Genomic DNA, 16,387 nt, shown 5'->3' with positions numbered 1-16,387 from the left:
TGCACAGCATGAAGTACAATCATCCTGCTATGAGCATGAGCATCCTACTGCCCCGCACCAGCACCTTCTAACATACAGGAAGGTGTATGCTAGAACTGGAAGGTGAAAACCATGAAAGGCCAAATACTCAGAAGGTAGAACTGATGATGTACAATTGTTTGTTATCTTCAGAGCTCATGTATAACCCCCTTTTTATTTATTTATAGATATGAAAGTATGTTTATCAAATTTGGGGGTTTCTTGTATATACATGTATATAACTACAGGTATACATATTTAGGTGTTTATAGAAAGAGGATAAGCTTGTGTTTAATCACCTACCCCCTCTTCCAAGGGACGTTGTTCAATAGAGAGAGTTAAAATATAAAGGCTTAGATTTAGGAGCTGTGTACTGAGCTCCAATCCTGATGTTCCCAGTGGAGAGCTGTGTTAGCCACCAAAATAACTGCTGCAAAACAGATGTTGTTCTTTCCATAAGTAACAATGCAAAGAATGCTTTCTGCATAAGCTTTTGACTTAAACTGTGGTACCAGCTTATGTTCTTTTTCCCTGTGAAACTAGTTTTCCAATTGAGAAAGGGACACAAAAGCAGTGTTACATGTCCACTGTAAAGCTGCACTGCACATTCAAAGCTATGAGATTAGGGTGCTGTTTGGAGTTCCTAACTCGTGGCAATGACTACATACACACACAGGTCATGTTAAAACTCCACTGGTGCTGAAGGAGGCAAAGCAGTACCAAGATGTGCCTCCATTCTTCTGATGGCTACAGATGGAATGACTTTTCTTTGCAGCAATTCGTATTCAGAGTTAAAAAGGCAAAAGGATAGGGATAATAAAAATCATCACCACTTGGATAAGAACTGTTACTGTAGGACTTACCTTTCTCTGAACCTTTTCCCAAGGGTGGCGAGCTCTGAAGTCCAATGCACAGGGAATTAAAGTGTAAACATTCACATATTTAATAGTACCATCAAAATAACCATCATCACTACATTAAAAACTTCAAAAATGCATTTGCGTATGGTCCTAATATAAATTAAATATATGGGCTAAAAGTAAATAAATTTAACATTAGGTAATGCTATAAATAAAGGTAAATGCGTTTAGTGTACCTTTGAGTCATAAAAATGCCTTAAAAAACAGGGAAGTTTACAGCTTATCACCAACACTGGATACCACTGCCATCATCTTGTGTTTCAAACATGGATAAGTCTACATTTGACAAGTCAGAATGATTTTTGGCCACTGAACACTTGGATGGAGGAAGAGGTGGGTGGGATGTCCAGGATGAAGTCCGAGTTTTATTTCACAATAAAACTTCCTTGATTCCCAGCGTTGATAACAAGGCTCTTTTTTTTTTTCAAAAACCTTAATATTAAGTGCTTTTTTTTTGGCTTATTTTGGTTTTTAACTCGTTTAGATATCCATTTTGCGAAGGCTCATCCTGCTGAAGGAGTCTCTGAGGGAGAGAAAATACAATGATGAGCTCAGGTTTTCCATGATGACATAAGAAGCCTTGTCAGATGAATGATTCTGTACTTGATTTCCAGGATTCTCTACAGCTGGATACTACAACAGCCAAGTCCACTGACATTAACTCCTTGTTTTTCAAATGAATGGAATGATCTGGCATCATTCAACTGCCTAAGGTTTGCTGATAGAAAGTTTCATTCATGGGTACACAAAAGAAGCAGCACAAACCATCTGCACTACTGACCTCTGATTTAAGTCTTTCCAATAAATCTCTACATGGAATTTGCCTGGAATATCTGTATTAGCTTCCCTGCATAGGCTGAATTTCACAAGATTAGAAATAATCACCATGCTAAAAGTGCGTGTGAGGGTCCTACTGGGTGAGGAAGGGAAACACAGGTGTTCCCACCATGCCCAGCCATTGGAAACTGCCTGCAGCAGAGAACACCAGCACCTTAAAGAGAGCTTAGAACATCATGGACCTGGGTAATGAGGAGAGGCCACCTTTCTGCAGAGTTCAGCAGACAGAAAAACACATCGAATTCAGCTACAGGAACATCCCTAAGCACTGCTGTGTGAGCTGGGCACATCCATTTCCTTCTTCCTGCAGCACAAACCTTGCTCTTCTTATAACACAAGCTTGCCAAGTTTCTCTTTTCACAACAGTTTTTATGTTCCCCATCACTCTTTACCTCTGAACAACACTTACATGAGGAGAGGTTCAAAGGAAGGGCTGTATTCTCCTAAAACCAACAGCACAGACATGAGCTGAAGTCCACATCCACGAAAATCTCAAGGGTCTCTCATTAAAAGCACTGTAACCATCCTGCTTGGTGCTAATCAAGTACCAGGAACACCCCCACCTCATTCCCTGCTGTGAGATTACAATGGTCAGAGCTGTCTTGCTGGATTGCATTAGCCTACCCTGCTGATGTGGGACATGACAGGGGTTGTGAAACCAAGGAATATGTGCAGGGTAACTCCTGGGAAGCACTTCTGCCCTGTTCTGGGAGCTGGAGTCTTGTTAGAAACCATCCACCCAAAGTCCCTCTGCTCAGCCTCAGCTGGTGCCAGGGGATTACAACACTACAGGCTCTGACCTGCTACTTACATTCCCAACAAGGTTTTTATGTTCAGTCTCACTGCAGATGAACAAAAAGACCAGATTCCTCTTCCCAGTCTTCCAGCATGGAAGACACCAACTGTTTTTCCACCCTGCCTGCCTCTGGAGCTCCTCAGCCCAGTTTCACTGGGAACAAACCAGTGTTCAAAGTCCTGCCATGCTGAGAGTGGTTTTGAATCTAAAAAGAATGAGATGCAGGATGCAAAAATCAACCCAAACAAACTGCCATAGGTCAGAAGCAAAAGGAACCACTGCAAACACCACCTACCATAACTGCTGGGAAGGGGATGTGCTCTGAAGTCAGGACAGAAGGGGAAAAGGCCAAAAGAGCCATGACTGAAGCCAAACGGATGTCACAGGCTCACCAGGAAGATCAGACACCCGAGTCCCCAGTTTTATACCCTCCTTATCTCTGCTGAAAGAGTAAAATCAGATATCCACCTGTGGCAAGTGACCGGCAGCACTGCTTTATACAACTGTGGGATCTTTCTGTTTATCAAGGGCTGGAGAGCTTCCTTTAACCGGTGGTAATTCCTTTCAAGTTCCCGCTGATATTCCTTTTGATCTGGACCGATCAGGCTCTTGTTCTTGCGCAGAGCATCTTCACATCTAGGAAATAAAAGCTGGTAAAACTTGGGCACATAATAAAGGACCTGCTACAGAGCTGTTAATGCAACAGGACCAAAACCAAATCACTGTTCCTCTGGGATGACAGAATAACCTTCTCTATCTTGACTTTGGGGTAATAAAGACTCAGCTAAACCACTTGGTGTCCATGGGAAAAGGGGAGGGCATCATATTCCCAATTCCCATTTCACCTTCAGAGTGACAATTCCTTTCCTTATTTCAATTTACTCTCCAGTTACATATACCCTCTCTGGAGGGAAATGAAAAGCTGATCTCCATCTAGCCCCTTCCACTCCAAGAGGATTTATTTCAAGCTGGATAGATCTACTGCTCTCCCCAAGAAAAAGATTAATAAACAGCAGACTGAGGTGCTCATCAGGAACTCTTCTATTTCCACTGATGGAATTTAAACAGAAGGTATGAAAAGAACTGTATCACCAATGCCATTTATTCCATACAGGAAAACTATGTTGCCACTGGATCTAATTGCTTGGAACACTTTTATTTCAATTATATATATATATTTAATTCTTTGGTGCTTGCAAAAGATGCTGTATGAGACTGCAATGCATTCATCAAGAGGGAAGAAGAGCAGCCAGCACATTTCTTAAGGGAATTCTGCCAGCAGGCTTCCACTCCGTATGGAGAAATTCACTCCAGAAGGAAACTACATCTCCTGGCCAATTCAGGAGTTCCTCCTGACCCTGCCAAGCTGTGAGTTCATCTGTGCCAGCGTGGCTAGTTGTGTTTTCTGGAACAGGAACACTTGTTCGCAGCTCAACTGTGATCACTAATTCATTCCTGATAAACAGCAAAGACTTCAGCCCCTTAAGTCCTGGACCAGCAGCACCAGAGAAACAGGGAACCACCTGGGCACCTGAGGGATACAGCTGCTTATGAGAAGTGGACAGATGGAGTTACTCTGCTCTCTGGATGCTCCCTGTGTTACTGAACATATTCCTGCCTGATGTGGTAGAAGGAGCAGCATCTGGCAGGAAAGTTGAAGACAATATTCCATACCTTTTTGTGAAGTCTTTGAAGCAGAGCCGTAGCTTGTTGTGATGTCTGAAGAGCTTTGGATCATTGGGTATTTCAGACAAGAAAACTTGTGCCACTTCTAATGGTCCCTTTAGGAGGAGGAAAGGAGAAGTACGTTTCTCATAGTCAATCACTGGAGAAGCTTCTTGCACACAGAAACACTCATAAAATGCAACATTTACTTAAATCTTGAAGAATTGCAGCTGCTAAATCTGGCCTAAATCACCAAACCCCGTGACAACCGCATCTCTTTTAGGCTTTCTTTTAGTTTTAAATAAAACTCTGCTTTTGGAAAGCAGTGTGAGAAAACGCACAGATTCTCCACTTGTTTCCTCTTATAAGGACTCTTGACAAAGTTTGCTCAGCTCACAACTAAGGCAAAGTTTAAACAACACAGATGGACTAGGGAAGTATTTGCCAGCACTGCAAACTTAACCCAGAACTTTAAGCTCCAGCTGATTCCTGTTTTCCAGCTTCTGCATTAGCAAAGCTTTGCTCCTTCTCCATCACTTTTTCCTCAGTGTTTCTCCATTCACTACTTTTGCTTTCCACTTTGCTCATAACCCACAACAGGACACAATGTTATTTCCACCCACCAGAGCCTGGCTAACCAAAGGAAAAGCAGTAAAATGTTTTGTTTTGGGGTTGTTTGGGGTTTTTATGGGAAGAGAAGCAGGGCAGAAACAATTGTGAATGCCAGGAAGGAGCAGGTAACTGAGGGAGGGCTGTCTCTTCTCAGCCACTTTTCAGACCTAACTACATTTCCAGGACTCTTACTTAAATGGCAAAGTCACTGAGAGCAGCTGGTCTAAACCCACCAGTGACCTTAAACACATCCCATACATTGAATGGGGAGAAAAAGATAATTTAGGAATAAGGCCTAATGCTGAACATCCACTACATTGAGAGATACAGACTACCCCAGTGTCTCCAACTCAGCGATGCTCACCTGATTTACTGTGGTACCTACTGATCCTTGCAGCACCATCTGAAGCATCTTTGGGTCTGCAGGGTCTTGGTGGGTTGCAAAAGCTAATTCCTGTGTTTTCTTCTGCATGTCCTCTATGGCAACTTCAATGGGTGTCAAAATGATCTAAGCAAGTAGCCAGAATAGAGCATTGTTATGGTTGAGACTGCCAAGCAGACACAGACTTCAGAGACACCAAGGTCACTTTGGGGAGACATGCTGAAGTGGTGGAGGACACTGATAAGACTGACAGTCTGGAGAGCAGCACTTCAGGAATGCATCATCTCAGCCTTGGTTTAGGAACATTAAGACAAAGTTTGACTTCTAAATGTGTTTCTATACCTGGGTGCTCAAGAGCTTGTGGGCAGACGGACTTGTGTCAACTGCAACCAACTGCCCAGGGTTACAGCACTATGTCAGTGCCCAAGCATTTTGTATCAGGTTGAGTGATTGCATCCCTCCCTTAAAAATTAACATAGCAATGGGATAAGTCTCTCTGTAAACTCTCAGGACCTCCCTCATTGCTGAGGCCATGCAAGTGAGCTGCAACACAGAGCAAAGGACACGCTGTTCAAGCAGAGTGGAAGGGAGTACATGCGTCACTACAAAGTTCACCAAAGCCCCTGCATAGACCAGCCACTGTGGTCTGGACATGCTGGTGAAAGAGGTGGCAGGTCATGCTGCATTACTAAATTGGTCTGGGTTTTGTTTAGGTTGAACAGGAACGGGGAAAAGTTCAAGAAACAAAGCATTTTTAAACTCAGATTGAGGAGTCTCAGGCACAGTCATAGAATCACAGAATGGTTTGGGTTGGAAAGGACCTTAAGACCATGCAGTTCCAAGCCCCTAACATGGGCAGAGACACCTCACACAGTTCCTGCAGTGAACAGCCTGAGCAGCTCATGATGGAGCTGTCTGCTCTCACTCAATTGAACTCCTGCATCTTTAACAGAGATGTAAAAGGTAGGTTAGTGATGGCCAGGAGGACACATCTGTGTTAACGTGACAGCATGAAGGGACATGGCCATGGCATTAAACTACACACACAATAGTACATCACACGAGTTTCAGTAACATCCACCTCCTTCAGTGTTGTGCAATAGTTCCCTTCAAGCCCCTGAGCGCTCAGGCCTCACCTCCTCTTTGTGAATGACGTTGATCCTGGTTTTGATGTAAGGGAAGGCGTGGGATGTGGTCAGGATGGTTTTGCGCTTGAACTGCTCGTGCAGCTCGCCGTGAGCCCTCCCGTCCAGTGTGAAGGGAGTGCAGTACATGAACCGCCGCAGGTTGTAGTTCTTGTCGAAGTACGTTATCCTGTCCTTCATCTCGTACGTGTCGAAGTACGGCTCCACGTAGGTTATCTGAATGTAGGCCTGCAGGGAGGAACCCAAGGGTGTAAGGTCAGGTGCAGGGCCCGGAGAAGAGCTGGCTCCTGCACTCCAGTGTTAAGCAGTCCAATAACCCAGATTGATCTCTTCCTTCCTGGAGCCACCTCTGGAGTAACTCGGACTGGTTTTTGCCTTTACTTGGAAAAGTCACTCTCCCATTGACAGGGCTCAGCACTTTCTGGACTGCAAGAAATACACTTCACTGCCCCTCTTCCCTCATGGTCTTCAAATGCCCTCACAGGGAAGAGCTTCTGCCTAAGATCTCATCTCAATCTCCCCTCTGTCAGCTCAAAGCCATTCCCCTTGTTCTGGATTTGTCTCATAATGTTTGCATACACTCAGGACCTGTTCTACTTCTCTAAATGTGTACTTGTGTTCTTACCTTGTTAGGATCTAGTTTACATTTGTCCACAGGGTTTGAGTCCTTAATCACTTCAAGCACATCTTCCCCAAACCGTTCTCCATAAAATCCCTGTAACCAAGAGCAAAAAAGCATTGAAAGAAAACATCAAATGCAGCCATGAGAGATGGGGGTTGGAGAGACAAAAGGCATATTCAGGGGAGGTGAAGCTCCAAAAGCCTTCAACACCATCAGTGCTGGGGCTGAATGTGATCTGCTGAACCCAGGAGAATTGAATCAATCACATTCCAGGGGCAACAGGAAAAAACAACCCTAATGCCCTGGAAGGCAGGAGAACTCGGGAGCCTTCCAACTGCACACACAGAGGCTGCATGGCTCTGAACAAGCCATTTGAGCTCGCTCTGTGTCTGTGAGCTCAACTGAACACTGGGGTCAGAGTGGGATCCGCCGGGAATGAGGTGCCACATCAGAGCACGGCTTTGCTGGGCTGGGGGAATGGCCAGGTTCTGAACTCGGTCTCATGTGCTTAAACCTCAGACAACGTGACAGCAGCTGAACTGTTGTGAGCAACAACAGGACATTGGATCTACCCTAGCAAATAAAACAGGGTAACAGGGCCAGCTCTGCCCTTTGGTCCTAATGAACAAGGCGCATGGCATGGCCCAGAGCCATGCTGCTGAACGCTTTTCCTCTCCCACTGGGAATGGCCTCATCAGTGCACTGTGGGAACAGTCTCTGGCCTGTGATGTACCCCAGACTGTGCTAGGACATTGTTTAAACACAGGTTAGCTGGCACAGAACCAGGACAGACTGACTGGTGCATGGTACAGATGATCACTGGTGGTACCTGGAGCTGCACTCAAGCTCCAGTTCTATTAACAGAGTTGCCTTTACTTGTTCACAACTGAAACAAACTTCAGGCCTCTGATGTCCCACCTCAGAGGGCCTGATGTCTATGAGTAGAGGAACATGATGTGAAGGCACCACAATGACAACAAAATGCAATACTTTCTGAAAATCAGCTCCTGAAAGGCATCTCAGCCTTTTTCCAAGGCCAGGTCATCCCACTTACACCAGGAGGCAGAAGGGAAATGCAAGCACTGTGTAATACACCACAAACCCTCCAATGATCACAGCAGATCTGCAGCTCTTGCTGCAAGATCAGGGAAAACCTTTGGGATTCCTCTCCCTGCATTCCTCCTTCAGAGGTGGCACTGGCAAGAGGACAGGAAGCATCAGCTCTGGGTCACTGCATGGGCTCTGCAAACTGCATTACCAAGAGGCTGTTTCTCTGAGCTCAGCCCTGCATCAGCTGCAAGAGACTGGTTTTGCCCAACAACATCCACTTCCACCTCTTCCTGTAAGTTGGCAATGCAAGTAAGTGATGCAAAGCAGTCCAAGTGCAACACACAGACACAATCATCTCACCTCGAGCCTATGGGAGATCTCAGCTAACTTTGTTATGGCGGGTTCCTTGTAAACAAACTCTTGCTCATCCAGGTCTCCAAATTTAGTTCCATAAAAACCAACCCGGAAGTAGGTGCCAAACATCCTCTTTCCATCCTAGGTTTGGAGAAACAAGAGGTTATTTCAGTGTGGAGACACGAGTACCCCCAAGCACAGCTGCAGGCAGGCTCCTGAACTTATGCAAAATGAAAAAGAAATTAAATAAACCAAGGAAAAATAAGAGAAAGAAAGAAGGGAAAGAAAACCACACCTGGAACTCAGCATGAATGCGTTTAGCAGCAACACCGCAATGAGGTTGTAACTAATATGAAATCGTATGCATCAGTTATGACCATTAGCCCAACCCTGCAATGACTTCTCCCACCCCAGAAGCCTGGAGGTGTCAAACACCTCTGAGAAACAAATCCCTTTATTTGGGTGGTTATTTCAGGCTCTCCAAATCCTCTGCAGACCTTTCACAGAATCAGAATCAATGAGGTTGGAAAAGACCTTTAAGAGCATCAACTCCAACCATTACCACAGCACTGCCAAGGCCACCACTAACCCATGGCACTGAGGGGCTCATCTCCATGTTTTTGAGCACTTCCAGGGATGGTGACTCCATCACTTAACTGGGAAGTCTGTTCCAATGCCTGATCAACCTTTTGGCAGCCTGTAGGCAAGGGAAGCCTAGTTGCAGCAGGCAGGGAGGATGTTAGACACAGATATCCCTGAAAATTCCCACACCAGAGCCCCCATAATCCACTCCGGAGTAATTGCAGGATTGGGCCGAAGTCAATGTCCAGTTCACTCACACACACACGCCAAGTGCTTTGTAAACAGCATGTCAACTGGAAGGTGTTACGTTCTCTTCTAGTATCTAATGTCTAGTAAAGAGGGCCGAAGTCACTCCTGGCGAAAGCAGATGCAATCCACTGTTATCATGTACCTGCTTCCGTTTGAGCCAGTGGTGAATTTGGCCCAGAAATGCAACAAAAGGAGAGAGAAGAGAGACTTTTGCTGGGAAAGTAACGAAGAAAATCTGATTAAAAAGAAAGAGAGAGAAGAGAAATGCTTTACAAATAAATCACACCTTTGGTTTTGTTAAAACAACTCACGCCACATGCACAAACCAGAAACGCCTTTCAGCAGGAAACACTGGGAATGTTCACCTTTACTCTCGTGAGATAAAGTGTGATGTAGTATTTAATGCTCAATGTTTCTGAATCTGGGCTGCTGTTTGGTTTCACACAGCACTTACAGATGTCCTGGCTGCCGGGTACCATTAGTTTTTGTTTAATATTTTGCTATGGCAAACTGATCTCTTGTGGTGATGGTGAATGTGATCTATGGAAGGCAAAGAGGATAAATGAGACAAATTAAAGAAGAAAACCCCTCAGGGAATGTGTAGAGGCTGGAAAAAGCACTGCCACAGCAAGCCACTGCCTTCTCCTGGCCTGGAGGACACTGATGCTCAGCTCCCTTCACCCAAAGCACAGCCAGATGGACACAGCATTGCCTTTTTGGGGTGAGGGCTGCTGCTCACCCCAAGCACCTTCAAGAGGACAAAGCTCTCCAATACCCCCCTCTGATGTAGAAGTGAAGCCTGAAGTGACCAGAGCCAGCAGCAGCCTTGCTTAATACATGCAGGTCACACCTTGGCTTTACTATGGGACATCCACAGACACGAATCCATCAGCTCTGCTCTGCTAAAAGTGCAGACACATGCTCCAGTTTAAGACAAGGAGTTGCACCCAGAGATGCTGATATGCTTAATGTGGCACAGGTGGCTCCTTGGATCCCTGCTCCAGCCTGTCCCCCCAAGCATCCCTCCTCCAGAGAGGGCCTTATCCAGCTCCATCTGCCAACATAACCTACAGGGTTTCCTCATACCACAGCCACCCCAGGAGCACCTCCCAGGGTATGAGCCCCAGCTGCAGAGCTATTACTGGTTTACTGGAAGTGCCATCTGGCAACATCTGGTTGCTATTTCCCTGGATTCCCTATCTTTCTCCAATGCCCATTTCTCTGGACTCACACACGAATGAGCAGCCTATTGAATCCTTAATTCACTCATCACTACCTCTTCAAAGCCACAGTTTTGGGCTATATTACCTACACTAAAATCCCTCAAGACCCAGCATTTTCAGCTTCCTATGCTATTTATTTCCATTCAATCTCAATGCTATGGGTTGTGACTCCAGGGCTCCTTTCTCAAAGCACTTCCCAAGGTAGCATCATGTCTGTTTTAAGGGTAACTGCCATGTGAAACAATTCCCCAAACCTTATATTGGGGCTGGGAATGCTCCATATGGAAGTTGATGGGATCCTGCCCCAATCCATGGGCACAGGGCAGGCCCCAGCAGAGGACACACTGCTGCTCTTTAAATTCATGTGTTTTTTCCTGCCTACTTGGCAAGTGACTTTAAGGGTATGAAGCATTTGCAGAACCGGGTCCTTAGAAGGTGCCTGACACATGGGCATCTGCCCAGGCAGGTATTTGTTACAGCTATCTGTTACAGTGCTCATTTATGTTGCCATAAAAAAGGAGGGAGGAAGAAAATGCTCTCTGTTGATCAGCATAAATTAACCCGAAGTTCTGGTGGCATTTATTAAACACATAAAATCAGAGTAATGGGGCATTGGGAAGTCCCAGGAATGGTAGCAGCAGGGAAGCTGGGTGAGATTCAGTGCCCCTGTGTGAAGGCAGCTCCCAACTTAGGTACTTGTTTCATCATCATGAAGATCAGATGCACTGGCTTTTCCTGATAAATCTACTTGCTAAAACTCAGCCATCATAAGGATCCCAAGGAGAAAAGCAGACAGTGAGAAGCACTGGTTAGCCCCTAAGGCAATACAAGCATCTCTCCCCTGGATCTATCAGCCATGAAATGTATGTGACTCATGTTGAGGGATGAAACATGGAAGCAAGGGGATGAAAACTAACTCCTATGGATGGATAGCAAACACCTATGGGCCATTCCATACCTTGCATAGACATTCAATAGCTGTCAGTTCCCTAAGATGAGGAGAGCTCAGTTTCATGCCTGGCATTAAGAACATGGGATGGCTCTGAACTAGGATCTTTGAAATTTAGCCAATAGCAAACTCTATCTCATCACAGAGAAGAAAACAAATAACTTTAAGTTATAATACTCCATGGTCTTGTTTCTGAAAAGAGCTACAAATGCAGGTATGAGGGAGAAATTATTAAAAGCATTTAATCTCCTATTATTTTATGAAAAAAATAATAGGTCTTTGTGAGGAGAAGAGAATGAAGGTGAACACTGAATAGCCATCACAGAACTGGCAGAGCAGATAACAGCCACCATGATGTATGAAGGTTCATGATTTGTTATTATGCATGGTAAATACCTTTCACAATTGCTGGGAATACAGTTTTAGAGTCATCTCTTGCACGCACACAAAAAGCTTTGCCAACAAAGGGTTGAAAAAGTCAGACGCAAGCAGGATTGTGTCTGCTTTCTTCACCAAGACCAACACAGAAGGCAGAGTCAGCCCAAGTGTAGGAATAAAAGTAACTCCATACACACTATGCAGAACGTGAAATCCAACCATCTTTACCAAGCTGAGCATGGTTATTTTCTTGCTGAATTTTAAGGTCTTTTGCAGTGTTGCCAACTATTACAAGCCTTCTAATATTGACCTTTTGAAAGCACCAGCTCCTGGAGTCCTGCTATTCAATGGCAACCTCACCCTGCACACTTTAAAAAGCATGTTTGAGTTCTCATGGCAGAGCATGGAAAGATTTTTCCTAACAACTTTCCTAAGTGGAAAGCAAACAGAAAGAATTAACTCAGCCTTTACTCAATTACTCAATTTACACACAAGCAGCAAACCCCACCACTTGGTATGTTGAAGCAGGCATCAGAAACGCATCAGTGCTTGTAGTTGGCAACACTACGTTCCTTGTGATAGGAAGGGGTAGTCCTGGTGTTGGCAGAGCTCTTTGGTAAAATGAAATTGGGGTTTTCACAGTGTAAAACAAACAAACAAAAAAACAAAAAGGGGAAAAGAGAAAGGGGAAAAACAAAAAAGAAAATTCCACAAGTAGGAACTTACCACAACAGACAATAGTAAGAGTGGGGAGGAGGGTCAGCAACCAGGGCGAGAGAGGAGAAAACAGAAAGTATTTAATTAGGGAAATTCCAAACAACAAACAAGCAGCAACTTGGCAGCAAATCAACTTGAAAATAAAAAAGGGCCAGCATCAATTAAAATATTTAAAACAAGGAAAAAAGGCAAAACATGCAACAAATCTGAAAGCTACAAAGCACAAAGATCAGAAGAAGTGTGGCAATGAAGGAGCACGATGACAGACGAGAACTGAAACCATGGGTGTCTTTTACCATGCAGTAAAACATGACTGAGTGGTGTTAGCATCATAACCAATGACAAGATTTTCTTCAGGGGTCGATTTAGGGGCAGACTAATCAAAAGAGATGCTCACAGGCCTTCACGTTTGTTGGCTATTGAACACGTAGTGAACACTCGTGCAACATGTACTCTGGATCACTGTTCTGCCTCATCTGCTGGGACCTTTCAGAGCAACATGTAAACTACTTACAGGGCCAGCCCTTAAGTGTCAGGGTTTACTTTTAAGCTGCTGAATTTCGTTTCTTGCCAGGCCACAATTAAAACTGATGTTTAGACATCATCAGCCCAAATGGTTTAAGTCACACAGTGAAAGAGAACTTTCTTCTTGGTCTTGGTTTAATAAGGGTGGGCTTAAACACTCCCTGTGGTGGAAACCTGGAGTGAGGTGGCCCACCCTGAGTTTCCTGATTCACAGAAAGCAGAGATAAACTGGACAGCTGCACGCCAAGCAAATAACATCATATCCACAAAATGTTTTAGATGTCTCCTGATACCTCTCAAAGTTCATGCACCCACTGTGTCGACTGCACTAGGGCCTAAGTTACCAAACTGCTGTGTGCATTCTCCAACCTTGGAGATGTTCAAAGCTGTCTGGACATAGTCCTGGGCTGCCTGATCTAAGCGGCCTTGCTTCAGCAGGAGAGTTGGACCAGATGACCTTCAGAGGTCCCTTCCAATCCACTCCATGATTCTGTGTATGACTGTGGATGAAGCCGACCACTTTGTCTATTTTATAATCCAAATGTGTGGTTCTCATGGTGTATGTTGTAGAAACGTGAGCAAGCAGCCTCCACAGAGAAAACAGCGGGCAAACTGACTCCAGTTAACACAACTGAGCTATTTTGCTGCCAGAAAAACAGCTACACAACAAACTGATTGTTCTTAAATGAACAGAATGAAGCAGCCTATTCTCTGTGATAGGGTCTGTATATGCAGTAAACCAGCTTTGTGTTTCAGTACCTCTGAGCATTAGTGCTTAAATCGACCCCTGTGGGTGGGGTGAAAATATGACATGAAGGGATGATATTCTGTGTCAATGCTGATGAAAAGAAATATAAACATATTATAAAAACAAACTAGTGATGATACAGTGGCTCATTCACCAAAGAACCTCATTAGTGGAACACATCAGCATCCATGCACTACCTACAGCTTCTTATGAAGAATTTCCTACAACCACAATCGGTTTATTGGTATTTCTTTGGTTAATGAATTGTTTTAACAGCAGACAGCAACAGAAATACCCACAACTAGCACATGTGGGCAAGCGTTGGCGTGAGTCATCTGAAAAATCTATTAGTGTTCTTTACTAACTAAAATGGAGTTACCTACCTCCCAGCCAGTACTCTGTGTGATAAAAAGTAAAAAGCGCATGTCACAGAAACCAAAGAAAGAGTTTCAAAGGCCAAAACATGACCATCAATGTAAGGTATCATAAACCTCAAATGGTTTCAATGATTACAAGTCATCATGCATCCACAATGCCCTTTTCTGGCCCAGAAGTACACCCAATAGCTGTCCTCTGTTGGTTCATTTAACCTCAGGAACCCAGCAATGCCAGAACATGGGAAGAAAACCCCCAGACCCTCGGCTGCATCCTATGAAATCAATGAACTGATCAACATCTACTGAGCAGCTGATGGCAGCTTAAGGGTAACCACACCAACAGTGCACCCAGCAGCCCATGTACAGAAGCTGACTGGGGCTGGGGGCTTGGAGCAGCATTGGCATGTACTGGAGGAGGGTCTGCTGAGTGCTTGCCTGCCCTAACAGAAAGGCATGCACCCAACAGGCCTCTCCTAGAAGAGCACATCTGCTTCTTGAGGCTTGCCAAGTGCTCTCATCTCCTGCCTAGCTGAGGTCTGTTGAGCTTCATGAGGTTTGTTAACTTCAGATGTCTCTCATGAAACGCTCAGCACCTCAGCTGGTGCGTTCTGCACCATCTAAGTTTAGAAAGGTTCCTTCAATTATTTAGCCACCAAATGAACAGAACAACAAAACCCCAACATTTCTGAATGTTACCTACCAGCTAAAGGCAAGATACAGTAGTTTTTCCCAGCATGCAAACCAGTTTAAAATAGCATCTGAAAGGATAAAGTGGCCAATGATTGGGATTTTTAACTCTTGGACATTTCTTGGTATATGATGTTCTTTCATGTTAAATGTCCAGAGAGAAAAAAATCCTGCTAGCAATCCTTGCATTTACTGTGGATCACCATCTGATAATTCTCATGTAATCTGACTAAAATGCTTTCCTTACTGGACAGGTTTTATTTGCACTGGGCATTTGAAGGTTCTTTACAATTCCCATTGCAGCTGAAAATTCAAACCATTACCTGGTGCACAATCTTGCTGAATGCTTCTTGAAGTTTACCATGAATAGTAGATAGCTTCTTGGCATCTCTATTAGCTTCATGAATAGGAATAAGGACTTTGTAAACCTCATTAACTGCTTCATACATGCCAGCCTACAAAAAGAAGGTCCATCAATTCAACAGCAAGAATACATACTATCAGCATTTAAAGTATGAAACTGCAAAGTGAAAAGGTGGCTTAAATACCACTGTGATATAATTGGCATCTTTTCTTAAAATATACCCATACATGAATGGAATAAAATACTCAGTTACCCCTGAAATTAAGAGCTTAATGCATTACACACTGCTACTAGTAAATAAAATTACCAGTGGAACCAAACCTGGGATATTTTGGATGGATATGTGCATAAGAGCACAACAGGCCAAACAGAATCCTAATTAAATCTATGAGAAGTAAATACAGAAGCTTAAGTGCACCGTACAGGTGCATCTTCACCTAAATGATTTCTGCATCCACTTTTTGCACTTCAAGGGATGGGCCTTATGAAGTTTCCACAGAATGTCTCTAACAGAGGGGTTCCAGCCCACCACAGGCAGAGACACTGCATCCTATGGCTTAGCCAGCCCACAGCAGGGAATCTAGGTCTGAGCCTTGGAGTTTTTGCTGCTTGTGCTTAGCCCCATCAAATGACATCTTATATTGTGCTGTGGGAAATGATTCACTTGCTTTCCTTGGTTTCTGATGGATACACTGCTACCAGCCCATTAACACTGCTCGCACAAAGCTCTCAACCCACTCTTTTTGAAGAGGAGGAAAAACATTACGGCCTTTCTTTACTATTGTGAGCTTCCAAATGTGCAGTGTTGATGTGAAAGACACTGGAAATACACAAAGGCCTCTTGGTTGCAGATCCCACTCTTTGCACAGTTACTCCAGAGGGCAAATTGGGCTGTCTTGAGCAACTAAAACTCAAAGGCTCCATCAAGCTGAAGCAGTTACAATAGAATTACTCAGTCTCATAGACAAAACACTTCACGGTGCCCAGCAGTGTAAGGCTACTGAAGAAAACACATAAAGAAACTAAAGTCTTCTACCATGGAGAAAGATGCTGCAGCCTGTTCCAGCAATCCCACCAGACCAGCTTCTGTAAAATACTTTCCAGAGCAGATACCTTCTTCATCTGGTGATACAACATCATCAGAAACAGCTGACTCTTCCAAAACATTGGAAGATATGTTCTAAGGA

The 16,387-nt window shown here is 44.2% G+C and overlaps 1 protein-coding gene across 6 annotated transcripts in view; it reads right to left on the bottom strand.

Moving 5' to 3' along the window:
* Positions 1–937: 937 nt before the first annotated feature.
* The window catches only part of DOCK7 (dedicator of cytokinesis 7), a 109,082-nt gene continuing 93,632 nt past the window's right edge, over positions 938–16,387 (bottom strand). For 3 of the 6 annotated variants that reach the window (XM_034064365.1, XM_034064361.1, XM_034064364.1), the window contains 10 exons: positions 16,237–16,380; positions 15,160–15,291; positions 14,156–14,170; positions 8,408–8,533; positions 7,001–7,090; positions 6,367–6,603; positions 5,213–5,356; positions 4,246–4,352; positions 3,040–3,207; positions 938–1,461 (listed from right to left, as the gene is read on the bottom strand). In XM_034064365.1, the coding sequence (XP_033920256.1) occupies positions 1,419–1,461; positions 3,040–3,207; positions 4,246–4,352; positions 5,213–5,356; positions 6,367–6,603; positions 7,001–7,090; positions 8,408–8,533; positions 14,156–14,170; positions 15,160–15,291; positions 16,237–16,380 (1,206 nt within the window). In that variant the 3' untranslated portion in view covers positions 938–1,418. Of the gene's footprint in view, positions 1,462–3,039; positions 3,208–4,245; positions 4,353–5,212; positions 5,357–6,366; positions 6,604–7,000; positions 7,091–8,407; positions 8,543–14,155; positions 14,171–15,159; positions 15,292–16,236; positions 16,381–16,387 lie in introns of all 6 variants that reach the window. The other 3 variants (XM_034064362.1, XM_034064366.1, XM_034064363.1) reach the window with 2 other exon arrangements.

Source organism: Melopsittacus undulatus, chromosome 6, assembly GCF_012275295.1.
Source record: "Melopsittacus undulatus isolate bMelUnd1 chromosome 6, bMelUnd1.mat.Z, whole genome shotgun sequence".
NCBI lineage: Eukaryota > Metazoa > Chordata > Aves > Psittaciformes > Psittaculidae > Melopsittacus > Melopsittacus undulatus.
The sequence above is the reverse complement of the archived record's forward strand: the minus strand, read 5'-3'. Positions and strand labels throughout refer to the sequence as shown.